The sequence below is a fragment of the Centropristis striata genome, chromosome 2 (assembly GCF_030273125.1).
Source record: "Centropristis striata isolate RG_2023a ecotype Rhode Island chromosome 2, C.striata_1.0, whole genome shotgun sequence".
In the NCBI taxonomy this organism is placed as follows: Eukaryota; Metazoa; Chordata; class Actinopteri; order Perciformes; family Serranidae; genus Centropristis; species Centropristis striata.
In genome coordinates, this window is record NC_081518.1 from 18,481,997 (window position 1) to 18,497,527 (window position 15,531).

The 15,531-nt window shown below is 44.2% G+C and overlaps 1 protein-coding gene across 3 annotated transcripts in view; it reads right to left on the reverse strand.

The window, feature by feature from the left end:
* The window catches only part of hsd11b2 (hydroxysteroid (11-beta) dehydrogenase 2), an 18,291-nt gene extending 10,944 nt beyond the window's left edge, over positions 1-7,347 (reverse strand). For 2 of the 3 annotated variants that reach the window (XM_059355577.1, XM_059355571.1), the window contains exon 1: positions 6,746-7,347. In XM_059355577.1, the coding sequence (XP_059211560.1) occupies positions 6,746-7,016 (271 nt within the window). In that variant the 5' untranslated portion in view covers positions 7,017-7,347. The remainder of the gene's footprint in view (positions 1-6,745) is intronic. The other variant, XM_059355581.1, reaches the window with a different exon arrangement.
* Between the last annotated feature and the right edge of the window lie 8,184 nt (positions 7,348-15,531).

Sequence of the window (15,531 nt, forward strand, 5' to 3'; positions counted from 1 at the left end):
TCACCGCTTCTCCTTCACCGCTTCGCCTCGGGTCTCAGGGGGCTGACACATAGAGACAGACAATCACGCTCTCATTCACTCCTACGGATGATTTGGAGTCACCAGTTAAACCTAAGCTGCATGTTTTTGAACTATGGGAGGAAGCCGGAGAACTGGAGAGAACCCATGCTGACACGGGGAGAACATGAAAACTCCACACAGAAGAGCCGCAGGCCAGGGTCCAACCAGCAACCCTCTGACCATGACACCAGTGTGGAGCCCTGACTTTAAATCATGTTTCCAGTTAAGGTTCAGAGAGCTGGTTCAGCCCCAGAGTCAGCTGTGCACTTCTCATTGTGTTCTATGGGACATTTTATCTCCAAATCTAATAAAACAATCCATAGCACACTGTTCCCAAACATTCTGCATGTTTTCATGTATCTTTTAATAATCTTTTTTAATAAGAATAAGAATAAGAATAGTGAGGAATCAGCAGCTCTGGACCACACCTGCACACTGACTAACACTGTAATAGTGTGTTTTAGTGTGTGAAGGAGCTCAGAGAGTCAGTCAGTGAACTCAGCTCCAGATGAACGACAGCTGAATGTTTGAGAGTTTCAGAGGAACACATATGTTTTCTCAGAGGGAGCAGAGTCCGCAGGGATCTGTCACGTACCCCGCAGCTCTCCCAGTTTCCCAGAAGTCCCAGCACCTACAACCTGATCCCTGGCGGTACTTGCTGTTCTGTTTGTTCTTTTGTGCGGTGGGTGTCTGAAAGAGCTCTGCTGGCGAGAGCGTGGAGGCGTTGGCACGCCGCGCCGCTCCGTGTCCTTGGAGGGTTTCCAGAGTCACGTCCCGAGAAGAAAAATAGAGCAAACGCTGGCTCCAGAAATAAATACCAGCGCTCTGCTCCATGCTAGAGAAACACAGTGTACACCTGATCCTCACACACACACACACACACACACACACACACATAAACAGAGGAGGGGGGGGGGGGTCGCTTTGCTCTCAGGCTCAAACAAACTGAGTCAGTGGAGGAAAAAGTTTTAAAACTGATAATCAAAGAAAAAAAAATGACAGATCTGAGAAAAATTATATTTTAATAATTAAATCTTGTTCAGAGTGTGTGTGTGTGTGTGTGTGTGTGTGTGTGTGTTTGTGTGTGTGTGTGTGTTGAACACTTCCTCCAACTGACGGAGGATCGTCCCTGTGAAACGTTTCGTCTCAGCAGAAGATTCATCTCCATAAAACAGACGTTTGGGGCCGTCCTCGCGGTAGGAGGCAGATTACGTAAAGAGGCTCTGAGGGGCCCCTCAGAACAAGAAATAAACATGGATGTGCTCAGAGACGACGAGCAGCGAGAGGTCAGGACTCACATCTGTGTCTGGGTGGAGGCTCCACATCCTCCACATGCGCTCAGCAGCTCAGACAGCAGAGACACACCAGCTCACTGTCACAGTTCACCAGACTCCATTCACAAAACCATCGATCAAGATTTCTTGAATTAAGATTGTTGAATCTAGAAATAAGCATGTTGAACGCTTAAAATAAGAAATGTACTCTTAAAACAAGATAAATAATCTAACACTTCTAAATCTAGGTTGTTGTTTTTTTAATCTTGGTAAGAAACAAATAATTTGCAGCGTGTTCAGCGTGACTTTTTACACGTTATCACCGTCTAAAAATTAGACCTAATTCTTGGTAATATTTAAGTCTTTTCTTTCATCACATGTAACTTGCATCTTGAGCTCATAGAAATGATTTTACACAGAAAATGAATCAGCTGATCCTGAAGGCGCTGGCGGCAGTCTGAGACTATGTTGTCATGGAAACGATCCGCTGCGGTTTGGACATGTGAGACGTCTCTCAGTTTCATTAAAGAAAAGGTCAGGAGAGGCCACACAGGGGTCACAGAGTCTTCATGTTTTCTCTGAATCCTTTAAGGAGTTCTAGAGATCCTTTGTGGGTTCTTCTGGTCCTGAAGGGAACAGCTCGGTCTGTTCAACCTCCTCCAATAACTTACTCCTACTTCACACCTTCAGGTCACTAACAGACAGAATCCGTCCCCCTGATTTCCGTCCTCCATGTCTCCATCTGGAGTCAGTGGTGCCCTCTAGTGGCCACAGTGATCCAGAGTATAAAACACAAAGAGTCAGTTCTTTAGTTCAGGCTGCAGATCAGGAACAGAGGGAGTCACTGCAGGCAGCTAACTGCTAATTGATAACAGCTAACTGCTAACAGTTATCTGTTAGCAGTTAAATGTTAGCAGCTTTGACTACAGATTAAAGAGCTACATTTGATCTGCATGTTGATATTTAATTTTTCTTTTTAACTAGTTTTACTACTTTTTAACTTTTTTCCTTGTCTGTCAGTCTTTTACTCTGTGAATATCTTGATGTTTTTGTCTTGTTTCAGTCTGGAGAGTTTCTGTATGTTTCAGTGTATTATGTAACGTCCTGCGGTCCGGAGCTGATCCGGTTTACCAGGTTCTGGTTCCAGGAAACAACAGAAGGTCAGACTCTGAGGGTTCAGTTCATCCAGTCGAACTCCTGATGAACTCCGTTCTGACGTCAACCAATCAAAAACAGAAACAAGATCATTACTGACGAAGAAAGGAAGAGGAGAAACAAAAGAAAAGAAAAAAAGGAAAGTTAAAAAGCAGCAGTGAAAAACAGAGAAATAAAAAAGATGAAGGGAGAACTCTGAAGAATGAGCCAAGAGAAAGAAAGAGACGACAATTAACGAGGAAAAGAAAAGAAACAAAAGACAAGTCAAAGGAATCAGATGAACAGAAGACAGAGACCAGAACCAGTCTGGACCACCAGCCAGAGACCAGAACCAGTCCAGAACACCAGCCAGAGACCAGAACTAGTCCGGACCTCCAGCCTGAGACCAGAACCAGTCCAGACCTCCAGCCAGAGACTACAACCAGACCGACCTCCAGCCTGAGACCAGAACCTGTCCGGACCACGAGCCTGAGACCACAACCAGTCCGGAACGCGAGTCAGAAACTAGAACCAGTCTGGACCTCCAGCCTGCAGCTTCAGAGGGTCCGATGTGAAGGATTCTTCTGGTCCGGCCAATAAAATTCTTCCTGACAATCTTAGTCTTTGATCATCAGTGACGGTCCAGTTTCAGTCCAGTTTCTCCACAGAACAAAGAGTCTGAAGGGTCTGGAGGTCCCGGCCGCCCCCGGTGACTCTAGCCCTCATCTCTCCAGGAATGTGCCTCTCGGTACAACAGTTCAATTAGCTTTCTAAGAGGTTTATGGGACCTTTTTTTCCACCCTCTGCTCTTATTTCCTGAGTGACCTGGCGCCGACCTTCAGCTTTCAGCAGAGCCAATTAACAACGAGCTGCTGATCGAGATCTCGGCTCTGGACCAGTTTTAAATCTGGATTTAGATATCTCCCATTTTACGCTCGCTGGGCCATGAGAGTGGGCCGGCGTCCAGACTGTAATCTGACCTAAAGTAACGTCTGTTTGTTCCACAGATTCATTAAGAGCTGTGAGGCCCTGCTGCAGGACTCTGCAGGACTCAGGACTCTGCAGGACTCTGCAGGACTCTCCAGGACTCAGGACTCTGCAGGACTAAGGATACTGCAGGTCTCTGCAGGACTCTGCAGGACTCTGCAGAACTCTGCAGAACTCTGCAGGACTCAGAACTCAGGACTCTGCAGGACTCTGCAGCTTGTTCTTTCTGCCTACATATAAATCTGCAGCCACGTGGACCCAGGTGACGTTGGGACATGTGAGTTTCTGTTCCCATGACACCAGACGACCTCCTGAAGCTCAGTCTGCTGAGGACCAGCAGGACCTGACCTGGGCTTAGAAAACCTCAGAGCAGAAGACCTCTTTGTTTTTTTTTACCATACGTTCATAAGCATCAACATAAACAGAAGTCCCTAAATAGATGTATGAATCTGCATGGTGTCTCAGACGTGCTGACCAGCTGCAGATCTCATCAATCTGAAGTTTAATAAAGTCGCTGCTTCATTTATCTTTATTGGACATCAGGTTGTCTCTCACCGCCATGGGAGCTCAGCCAGCCCACCAGAGTCAGAGCTGCCGGACTCCTACAGACCCAACGGTTGGACTGACAGAAAGCAGCTCTGTGATGTTTGTGTGACCCAGATTTCTTTCCTCGGATCAAAGCAAGCTCCTTCCTGCGGGGGCGGGCGACGTGGACCACACCTCTGTCCAAAGTCTCACAGCAGCACAAGGTCCAACAGAGAAAAATGGAGACAGACTAAGCTTCTGTTTCTGTTATTCACATATTTGACATAAAATAAAAATATTCTTTAAATTTAACGCAGAACAACAACTAATAAACTGATAAACAATGCAGTGATTCTGACTGTCAGTTTTATGAGTTTTATGTCTGTATTATTTATATTTGACTTCTGTTTCTGTCTGAAATCATGAAACTTCTTCAGTGTCGACGTGCTGAGAGCTGCTGGGCTGGGACTATTTCCTGGAGCTGCTGCTGACTCACACAGAGGGGAAGAAAGAGTTAACAGATCAATGTTTGCAAGGAGGAGGAGGACAGGACTTTGTCCCCGGGAACAGACGCCCATGTCCCCTGTGACCCCAAATCAACTAAAACAGAAATATATAAGTTTTATCTGAATGATGCAACAGTTTAAACCCGAGAGTTTATTATAAACATCATCAAACAGCGTCTGACGTCTCCATGGAGACGGTCAGGTAACCTGAGGAGCTGTGTGTGTGTGTGTGTGTGTGTGTGTGTGTGTTTGTTTGTGCTGGTTAATTAGATAATCAGATCTGCAGATTAAAGTGTGTAACAACTGCTGTACTCTCTGTAATCTGCGGGCACACATACACACACACACACACACTCCAATAACAAAAAATGGAACAAAAACATCCGCTAGTAACCTCTGAACACTCTGTGACTTTTATTGCGAGGGCTCCCCCCCCCCCCCCCCCCCCCCCCCCACACACACACACACAGTGGTTTGTGGGATCTGATCTCTGTGATAAGCTCTCAGTGTAGCTTGACCTCCTCTGCGATCATTTACACACAAAAGATTACAGAGCGTTCCCGGATTGTTCCTGGAGCCTCCGCTCCTCCAACTCACACTCTGCTGCATCGTGTTTATATGAAGTTCAAAGATATAATATTTTATATAAAGTTGTGATGAAACAAAGTAAAGTTAAGTTTCAGGCGTCATGCTGAGAGAAAGTTCTCTAAATATAGACGGAAAGCCTCAAGGGGTGAAACCTGTTTCTGTTTCTGCAATTTTCATGTTTCAGCTCAAAGTTCAAACATTCAGCTTCTCTGCGTGTTGAGTAGAGAGAGTAGAGAGAGAGTATAGAGAGAGCGTAGATAGAGTGTAGAGAGAGCGTAAAGAGAGCGTAGATAGAGAGTATAGAGGACGAAGATAGAGCCTAGATAGAGTGTGTAGAGAGCATATATAGAGTGTAGATAGAGTATAGATAAAGAACGTAGAGAGCGCAGAGAGAGAACGTAGAGAGAGCGTAGAGATAACTAGAGAGCGAGCGTTGATAGAGCGTAGATAGAGTGTAGATAGAGCATAGAGATATCGTTGTTAGAGGGTAGAGAGTGTAGAGAGAGCGTAGAGAGAACATAGATAAAATGTAGATAGAGCGTAGATAGAGCGTAGATAGAGTGTAGATACCTGAGTGTAGAGACAGTGTAGATAAAGCGTAGAGAGAGCATAGATAGAGAACATAGCGAGAGAACGTAGAGAGAGCATAAAGAGAGCCTAGAATGTCCAGAGAGCATAGAGAGAGTGAAGATAGAGTGTAGATAGAGTGTCGATAGAGTGTAGAGAGAGCTTGAGAGAGTATAGAGCGAGCATAGAGAGAGAACGTAGAGAGAGTATAGAGAGAGAGCGTAGAGAGAGAACGTAGGGAGCGTTGATAGAGCATAGAGAGAGCATAGATAGAGTGTAGAGAGAGCGTAGATAGAGCTTAGAGAGAGTGTAGATAGCGTGTAGATAAAGCATAGATAAAGCATAGAGAGAGTGTAGATAGAGTGTAGATAGAGTTTAGATAGAGCGTAAAGAGAGCGTAGAGAGAGATGTGCTCTGGCTAGGTTGGAACAAAAACCTGCAGCCATTTGGCCCTTTCCTGGATCAGTTTGACACCCCTGGCGGAGATAGAGTGTAGAAAGAGTGTAGAGAAAGCAGAGAGAGTAGAGAGAGAGTGTAGAGAGAGCATAGATAGAGCGGAGAGAGAGAACATAGATAGAGCGTAGAAAGAGTGTAGAGAGTGCGTAAATAGAGCGTAGAGAGAGCCTAGAGAGAGAACCTAGTGAGAGCGTAGATAGAGCGTAGAAAGAGCATAGAGAGAACATAGATAGAACGTAGAGAGAGTGTAGAGAGGGTATAGAGAGAATGTAGAGAGAGCGTCGAGAGAAAACGTAGAGAGAGCGTAGAGAGAACATAGAGAGAGCGTCGAGAGAGCGTTGAGAGAGTGTAGAGAGAACATAGAGAGAGCTTAGAGAGAATGTAGAGAGAGCGTAGATAGATCATAGATAGAGCATAGAGAGAGCGTAGAGAGAGAGAGCGTAGAGAGAAAACGTAGAGAGCGTAGAGAGAACATAGAGAGAGCGTAGAGAGAGTGGAGAGAGCGTAGATAGAGCGTAGATAGAGCGTAGATAGAGCGTAGAGAGAGTAGACAGAGCGTAGAGAGAGCGTCTCCACATACTGACAGAAAGGTTTCAGAGAGTGGGAGGAGCCTTATTGAATTGAATTGAGTGGGAGGAGCCTTCCTACCTGTGATGAGCACGGCCTTGCCTCGGGCCGGCAGGGCGGCGGGCGGCGGCCTTGTCCTGAAGTACAGAAAGCAGGCAAGCAGCAGCAGCAGCAGCAGCACGGCCGGCAGGCAGAGCGCCCAAACACGCTCCACCAGCACCGTGGCCCCCAGCCACGCCACCAGGGACGGGGCGGCGCTCAGCTGGGATGCCAACAGCTTCTTCATGGCTCCGCCAACAAACACGGTCAGAACAGCAAGATAAATCCAGAAGGGAAGAGTGTAGTCCTCCATCACCAGGGAGACGCCTCAACCACCTGTCTGTCCCTCTGTATGTCCCTCTGTCCCACTGTCTGTCTGTCCCTCTGTCGTTTCTTTACTCCTGCTTCAGGTAAACTAAAGAGGCAACAGAAGAAATCAGTCTCCTCTGAGGGTTCTTCTTCTTCTTCTTCTTCTTCTTCTTCTTCTTCAGAGTGTCTCTGTTTATCTCTGTCTGTCTCTGTGTGTCTCTGTATGTCTCTGAGTGTCTCTGTTTGTCTCTGTGTGTCTCTTTGTCTCTGTCTGTCTGTGAGTCTGTCTCTGAGTATATCTGTGTCTCTTGACCGCTCTCCCTCTCTGCTGAACACACACGGTGTGAGTGTGTGCAGAGCCCGTCCCTCTCAGTGTATATATAGAGGAGAGCTGCAGGGGGAGGAGGGACTACAGGCTGCAGCCCACACACACACACACACACACACACACACACACAGAGCTTGGCTCATGAATATTTATGATTATTGATTATTGCTCATTTGTTTTTTTTATCTGTTAAAGTTTTAAAAACAATCTGCAGTATCAGAGAGAGAGACTAACAAACACAAACACAGTAATTAATAAGGGAAATGCAGTGAAATAAAGTCTGATAAAGTGTAAGGCAGCATAATGAAGTCTAATTCAATGTAATGTAATGCAGAGTAATTACAGGTTAACGCAGTGAAAAACAATTTAGTACAATTTGATATTGTATTAGAGTGTAATACAGTTTGTTTAAATGTAGTGAATACAGTGTAACAAACTTTAATACAATGAAACGCTGTAGAGTACAGTCTAATCAAGTCTAAGGCAGCCTAATGCAATATAATGCAAAAAAAAAAAAAAGTTGTGTAATCTATCATGATGCAGTGTGATGAAGTTAAATAGGTTTTGATGCAGTGCAGAGTAATACAGTTTGATACAGTTTAATATTGTGTAATACACTGTAATGCAGTAATGTAACATTGTAACTTAATAACTTTGTGACTTTGTAACTTTGTAACAATGTAACTTTTTAACTTTGTAACATTCTAACATTTTAACATGATAACTTTTAAACTTTGTAACATTGTAACATGGAAATATTGTAACTTTGTAACATTGTAACATTTTAACTTTATAACTTAATAACTTTATGACTTTATATCTTTATAACTTTGTAACATTTAACATTATAACTTTATAACATTGTAACATTGTAACATCGTAACATTGTAACTTTATAACTTTGTAACATTGAAACTTTGTATTATACACTGTAATGCAGTCTAATACAGTGAAATGCAGTGTTATCCAGTGAGGTCGAGGGTAATACAGTTTAATATAGTGTAATGCACTGCAATGCAGTCGAATGCATCATGATGCAGTGTAATGTAGTGCAATAGAGTTTAATACAGTTTACTAGAGTGTTATAGAGCTGAATGCAGTGTGTACACTATCATGATGCAGTGTGATACATTTTATTCATTATTAGGGCCTCGGGGCAATCGCACCGAGCACTGGTCCCATACAGCAATAGCTGTAGGGACCAGCACTACTGTTATACTGTGGATTTTTTTTCTTCTTCCTCTTTCGGACGCAATTTCGTCCCACTACTAGTCCTACAACTTGAAGAGTTGCAGGACAAATTATATATCAAAATGTGCGGTTTTATCGGGATCGGTGTGCTATTACTTTTCTCTACAGAATACGAACTAATCCACGTTTTGATAGGTCATATAGTTTTTTATCAATCCCTGTTCAATGACCACGATCATTTTTGGAGAAATTCTGAGATTATAATGGGTGTGTATTGCACGGAATGTTCGTGTCACAGTGTGTGACATCATCGCCAGAGTGTAGAGGGAGAGAAAAAATTGTCAAAAAATTAATTTGAAAACTGCGCTCCAGGCCGCAAATTCCACTGTAAAGAAATAATTTATACATAGAAACGTAGAATTAGTCTTCTACCTCACAATCCTCTGGTAAAGCTGTCAGAGATATAGTTTGGGCGTAGGACGCACAGATGCGCCACCAACACCACCAACAGCCTCAATGGCTCCCATATTAACGCAGGAAGATTTCTGAAAAAGGGAGATGGAACAGTTTTTTTAGATCGCTCTAACAAAGCTATTTTTTCATTTTTCTGAAAAAAAAAAAAGTAGACTTTCAGGAAGAACTCAGTACGCTCAAAGTGAAGTCGGATCAATGATAGGTATTATGGTTTTGCCAAAAATGCTTTCTGTTCGAGGCCAGAAATTCCAGTCTGTCCACCTCTGCTGTCACTGTGCAGGAACAGGTGTCAATTCTATTGATTGCTTTGATCTGATTGCCTTTGATCTTTAATGTGATTACGGTTACAAATACACACACACACACACACACATGCGCGTAAGCGCGCACACTCCTCACACATGCATACACATGCTTCAAACACACACGCGCACACACACACACACACACACACACAGGTAACTTTATGTGATTTTAATTACACACACACACACACACACACGTAACTTCATGCGATATTCGCTACACACACACACAAATGCGCGTGTAAGCGTGCACACTCCTCCAGATACACGCTTCACACACACACACACACACACACACAAACACACACATACAAGGGCATAGTTTGAAATCTCTGAAGAATCTCATCATAGTGTACACAAATCGGCAGTAGCCCCCGTGGCCCTTTCAGAATTTCCCCAGAGGAAATTTTCTAGTTATATTTATCATATAATTACAGGTAGAGGTGAACCCTGACTGATATTAAAGCTCCGATCTCTGATCAGTCATGTGAGGATCTGTTTGCTCCTCTGAATGTTTTCTTGGGCTTTGTTGGGATGTCCTCCCCTGTGACTTTGAGACGAGGATCAGGTCAACAGCACACGGCGAGTGGCGTTGACCTGTCTGACACGATTACCTGTGGCTGTGAACATACCTGCTGAGCCGCTCTAACCCCTTTCCCTTAATCTGACGCCTTTTGACACGCAGCGCCCGACAGACAGAACAGAACAGATTTAGTGCTCACCTGATGTCCACAACCTGCAGATTAAAGTCAGGAGCAACATGGGAACACGCCGCTCAGATCTCAGACAGCACGCAGAGACCGCTGGTCTCCTTCTGGAGCATCTGTCCCACAAACATCTGCAGATGTTACAACACACAAAGAATCTCAATCAAACAAGCAGAAGAGATTCATCTGAGGAGAGGAATCATCAGTCTTCCTGTGACCTTCACAGCTGGTGCCACTCTGTGGAAATCTGTTTCATTACTAACAGCTTCTATCAGCTTGTTGTTGTTTCTCTAAAGATGAAGATTCAGTCAATCATTAATTCATCAGTTTGATCTGACAGACAAACCAGCAAGTCTCCTGATGGTTCAAGGTTCATATGTGACCATCAGAAGAATCAAACCCTCCAGCCACCTTCTCTCACTTCCTCTTGGCGTCGTTTATAATAACTGATTTATATAATAATAATAATAATAATACTAATAATAATAATACTAATAATAATATAATAACTAATGAGTCATGAAGCCAACGGCCGACTTTATTTTAATTTGATCGAACAGAAGATGTTCTGAAATCGACACCAGACTGCAGCCTGGTTCCAAGAAGTATTTATAGATCATATATTTATTTTGTGTGTATATATATATATATAAGTATATATAAGTATTATTTATATATTATATATATATAATAAAATACTTCATTGATCATCGGATGGAAGTTTGTATGTTACAGAGACACAAAGCTTCTTTACCTGGAGCCTCGATCAGTGTTGAGTCACTGAGTCTCAGCTGAGTCACATGTCACATGAGACCTGAACACACACACACACACACACACACACACACACACACACACACACACACACACACACACACACACACACAGAAGAGTCAATTGTTTTATTAATCTTGTTATTAAGTTAATATTTAATCAGTCAGCAGCCTGCAGGTCTATGTGCAGAGCCACAGTTAACTATCTAACTGCATAGAAGTCTATGAGAAAATGATCTGGGACCTCAGTAAACATTCTCATGCCTTTATGTTTCCTGATGTTCAATTAAATAAACTGTAATACAGTGAAATGCTGTAAAGTACAGTCTGACCAAGTGCAAGACAGCCTAAATGCAGTGTGATGCAGTTAAATAGGGCTTGATGCAGTGCAGAGTAATACAGTTTAATATAGTGTAATACACTGTAATGCAGTAATGTAACATTGTTACTTTGTAACTTTGTAACTTTATAACTTTATAACTTTGTAACTTTGTAACTTTTTCATTTAACATTTTAACATGATAACTTTTTAACTTTGTAACATTGTAAAATGGTAATATTGTATTTTTGTAACATAACATTTGTAACAAAGTTCTTCAGAAATGTTTTTCTGATTATGTCAGACAGGAAACACCCTGTGTGTGTGTGTGTGTGTGTGTGTGTGTGTGTGTGTGTGTGTGTGTGTGTGTGTGTGTCTGATCATGTGACCTCAGCTCCGAGAACAATCAGCAGATTGAGGTCAGTGTGTCACGCTGTCACCATGGAGACCAGTGGGCTGTGAGGGGGACACCTGGTGAGTCGTCCTGGACGGTGAAACATGTTCACTGAGACAGGTCCACTGACACAGGTCCACTGACACATGTCCACTGACACATGTCCAATGAGACAGGTCCACTGATACAGGTCCACTGACACAGGTCCACTGACACATGTCCACTGACACATGTCCAATGAGACAGGTCCACTGATACAGGTCCACTGACACATGTCCAATGATACAGGTCCACTGAGACAGGTCCACTGACACATGTCCAATGATACAGGTTCACTGATACATGTCCAATGATACAGGTCCACTGACACATGTCCACTAACACATGTCCAATGAGACAGGTCCAATGAGACAGGTCCACTGACACATGTCCACTGATACAAGTCCACTGACACATGTCCACTGACACATGTCCTATGATACAGGTCCACTGAGACAGGTCCACTGACACATGTCCAATGATACAGGTCCACTGAGACAGGTCCACTGACACATGTCCAATGATACAGGTCCACTGATACATGTCTACTGACACATGTCCAATGAGACATGTCTACTGACACATGTCCAATGACACAGGTCCACTGAGACAGGTCCACTGATACAGGTCCACTGACACATGTCCAATGATACAGGTCCACTGACACATGTCCAATGATACAGGTCCACTGATACATGTCCACTGACACATGTCCAATGAGACATGTCCACTGACACATGTCCAATGATACAGGTCCACTGAGACAGGTCCACTGATACAGGTCCACTGACACATGTCCAATGATACAGGTCCACTGATACAGGTCCACTGAGACATGTCCAATGATACAGGTCCACTGACACGTGTCCACTGACACATGTCCAATGAGACAGGTCCAATGAGACAGGTCCACTGACACAGGTCCAATGAGACAGGTCCACCGACACATGTCCAATGATACAGGTCAACTGACACATGTCCAATGAGACAGGTCCACTGATACAGGTCCACTGACACATGTCCAATGATACAGGTCCACTGAGACAGGTCCACTGACACATGTCCAATGATACAGGTCCACTGATACATGTCCAATGATACAGGTCCACTGACACATGTCCACTGACACATGTCCAATGAGACAGGTCCAATGAGACAGGTCCACTGACACATGTCCACTGATACAAGTCCACTGACACATGTCCACTGACACATGTCCAATGATACAGGTCCACTGAGACAGGTCCACTGACACAGGTCCAATGATACAGGTCCACTGACACATGTCCAATGAGACAGGTCCAATGAGACATGTCTAATGAGACATGTCCAATGAGACAGGTCCACTGACACATGTCCAATGAGACAGGTCCGCTGATACAGGTCCACTGACACATGTCCAATGATACAGGTCCACTGAGACAGGTCCACTGACACATGTCCAATGATACAGGTCCACTGATACATGTCCAATGATACAGGTCCACTGACACATGTCCACTGACACATGTCCAATGAGACAGGTCCAATGAGACAGGTCCACTGACACATGTCCACTGATACAAGTCCACTGACACATGTCCACTGACACATGTCCAATGATACAGGTCCACTGAGACAGGTCCACTGACACAGGTCCAATGATACAGGTCCACTGACACATGTCCAATGAGACAGGTCCACTGACACATGTCCAATGATACAGGTTCACTGACACATGTCCATTGACACATGTCCAATGAGACAGATCCAATGAGACATGTCCACTGACACATGACCAATGATACAGGTCCACTGAGACAGGTCCACTGATACAGGTCCACTGAGACATGTCCAATGATACAGGTCCACTGACACATGTCCACTGAGACAGGTCCACTGATACAGGTCCACTGAGACATGTCCAATGATACAGGTCCACTGACACATGTCCACTGACACATGTCCAATGAGACAGGTCCAATGAGACAGGTCCACTGACACAGGTCCAATGAGACAGGTCCACTGACACATGCCCAATGATACAGGTCCACTGACACATGTCCAATGAGACAGGTCCACTGACACATGTCCAATGAGACAGGTCCACTGACACATGTCCAATGAGACAGGTCCTATGAGACAGGTCCACTGACACATGTCTAATGAGACATGTCCAATGAGACAGGTCCACTGACACATGTCTAATGAGACATGTCCAATGAGACAGGTCCACTGAGACACGTCCTCTGAGGAGGCTTAGAGGTATGAAGGAGAAGTGAAGCAGGTTTTATTTGAAGAAACTTTCTGTCAGATTTAAAGGAAATGTTTTGTGCAGCTGTTACTCTTTATCTCTTTATTGTTCAAAGGAAGAAGCTGGTGTTTATAGTTTTATCTGATCTGATCTATACAAGCTCATTATTTCATGATTATGAAGCTCCGCCTTTCATCACGTCGCTGCTGATTGGATAAGAGCCTGAGAGCACCACTGTGATATATAAAAACATAAATTCTGATATATTGCTGTAACCTTTGACAGCATCTGTGATAAAACGTTACATCATGAACTCATTAAGACTTCAATAAAAAGATCAAAGTTCATTGCTATTTCCTGTCCTGCTGATAAACTGCACCTTTATCACATATTATATATACACACACACACACGCACACACACACACACACACACACACACACACATATATATATGTATATATATGTTTCTGTGGGAGATGAATGTATGAACACAGAGTCACACGGCGCTGAGCCATGAATGGATCCGTCTGTGTGGACTCATTAGAGGATGGCGTGACACGAGGACCTCCAGCGAGGTCCCGGACCAGGACCCAGTCAGATGTAAACAGGAACAGAGACAATAGCACCAACGGCTCATTTAACCAGCAGAGCTACAGCGTAAACAACATGTGAGATCATGTTCCCGGGAACACACCAGACCATCTGCTGCTCCTGGATCCAACCAGGGACTCTGAGGGTCCTGGATCAGACCAGGGACTCTGTTGGTCCCGGATCGGACCAGGGACTCTGTTGTTACCGGATCAGACCAGGGACTCTGTTGGTCCCGGATCGTACCAGGGACTCTGTTGGTACCGGATCAGACCAGGGACTCTGTTGGTCCCGGATCGGACCAGGGGCTCTGAGGGTACCGAAATGGCCAGGGACTCTGTTGGTCCCCGATCGCACCAGGGACTCTGAGGGTACCGGATCGGACCAGGGACTCTACCGGTCCCGGATCGGATCTGGAGAGAGTTGTCTGGTTGTGTGATAAATATATTTATCATTTTTGACGTTAAGAAACAGGAGGAGAAATAAATATCAACAGATCATTTATACGTTTAATCTTTGTTCATCTTTCTTTGTTGCAAAATTGAAATAAATGTTTATCTTTAATGAACAAAGAAATGCCCTGTGAGACACTCAGAGACATTCAGAGACACTCAGAGACACTCAGAGACATGCAGAGACACTCAGAGACATTCAGAGACACTTAGAGACATTCAGGGACATTCAGAGACATTCAGAGAAACTCAGAGACATTCAGAGACACTCAGAGACATTCAGAGACATGTAGGGACACTCAGAGACACTCAGGGACATTCAGAGACATGCAGGGACACTCAGAGAAACTCAGAGACATTCGGGGACATTCAGAGACATTCAGGGACACTCAGAGACATTCAGAGACACTCAGACATTCAGAGACACTTAGAGACATTCAGAGACATTCAGAGACATTCAGGGACACTCAGAGACATTCAGAGACATTCAGGGACACTCAGAGACATTCAGAGACATTTAGGGACATGCAGAGACACTTAGAGACATTCAGAGACATTCAGGGACACTCAGAGACATTCAGAGACATTCAGGGACACTCAGAGACATTCAGAGACATTTAGGGACATGCAGAGACACTCAGAGACATTCAGGGACACTTAGAGACATTCAGGGACATTCAGAGACACCCAGAGACATTCAGAGACATGCAGGGA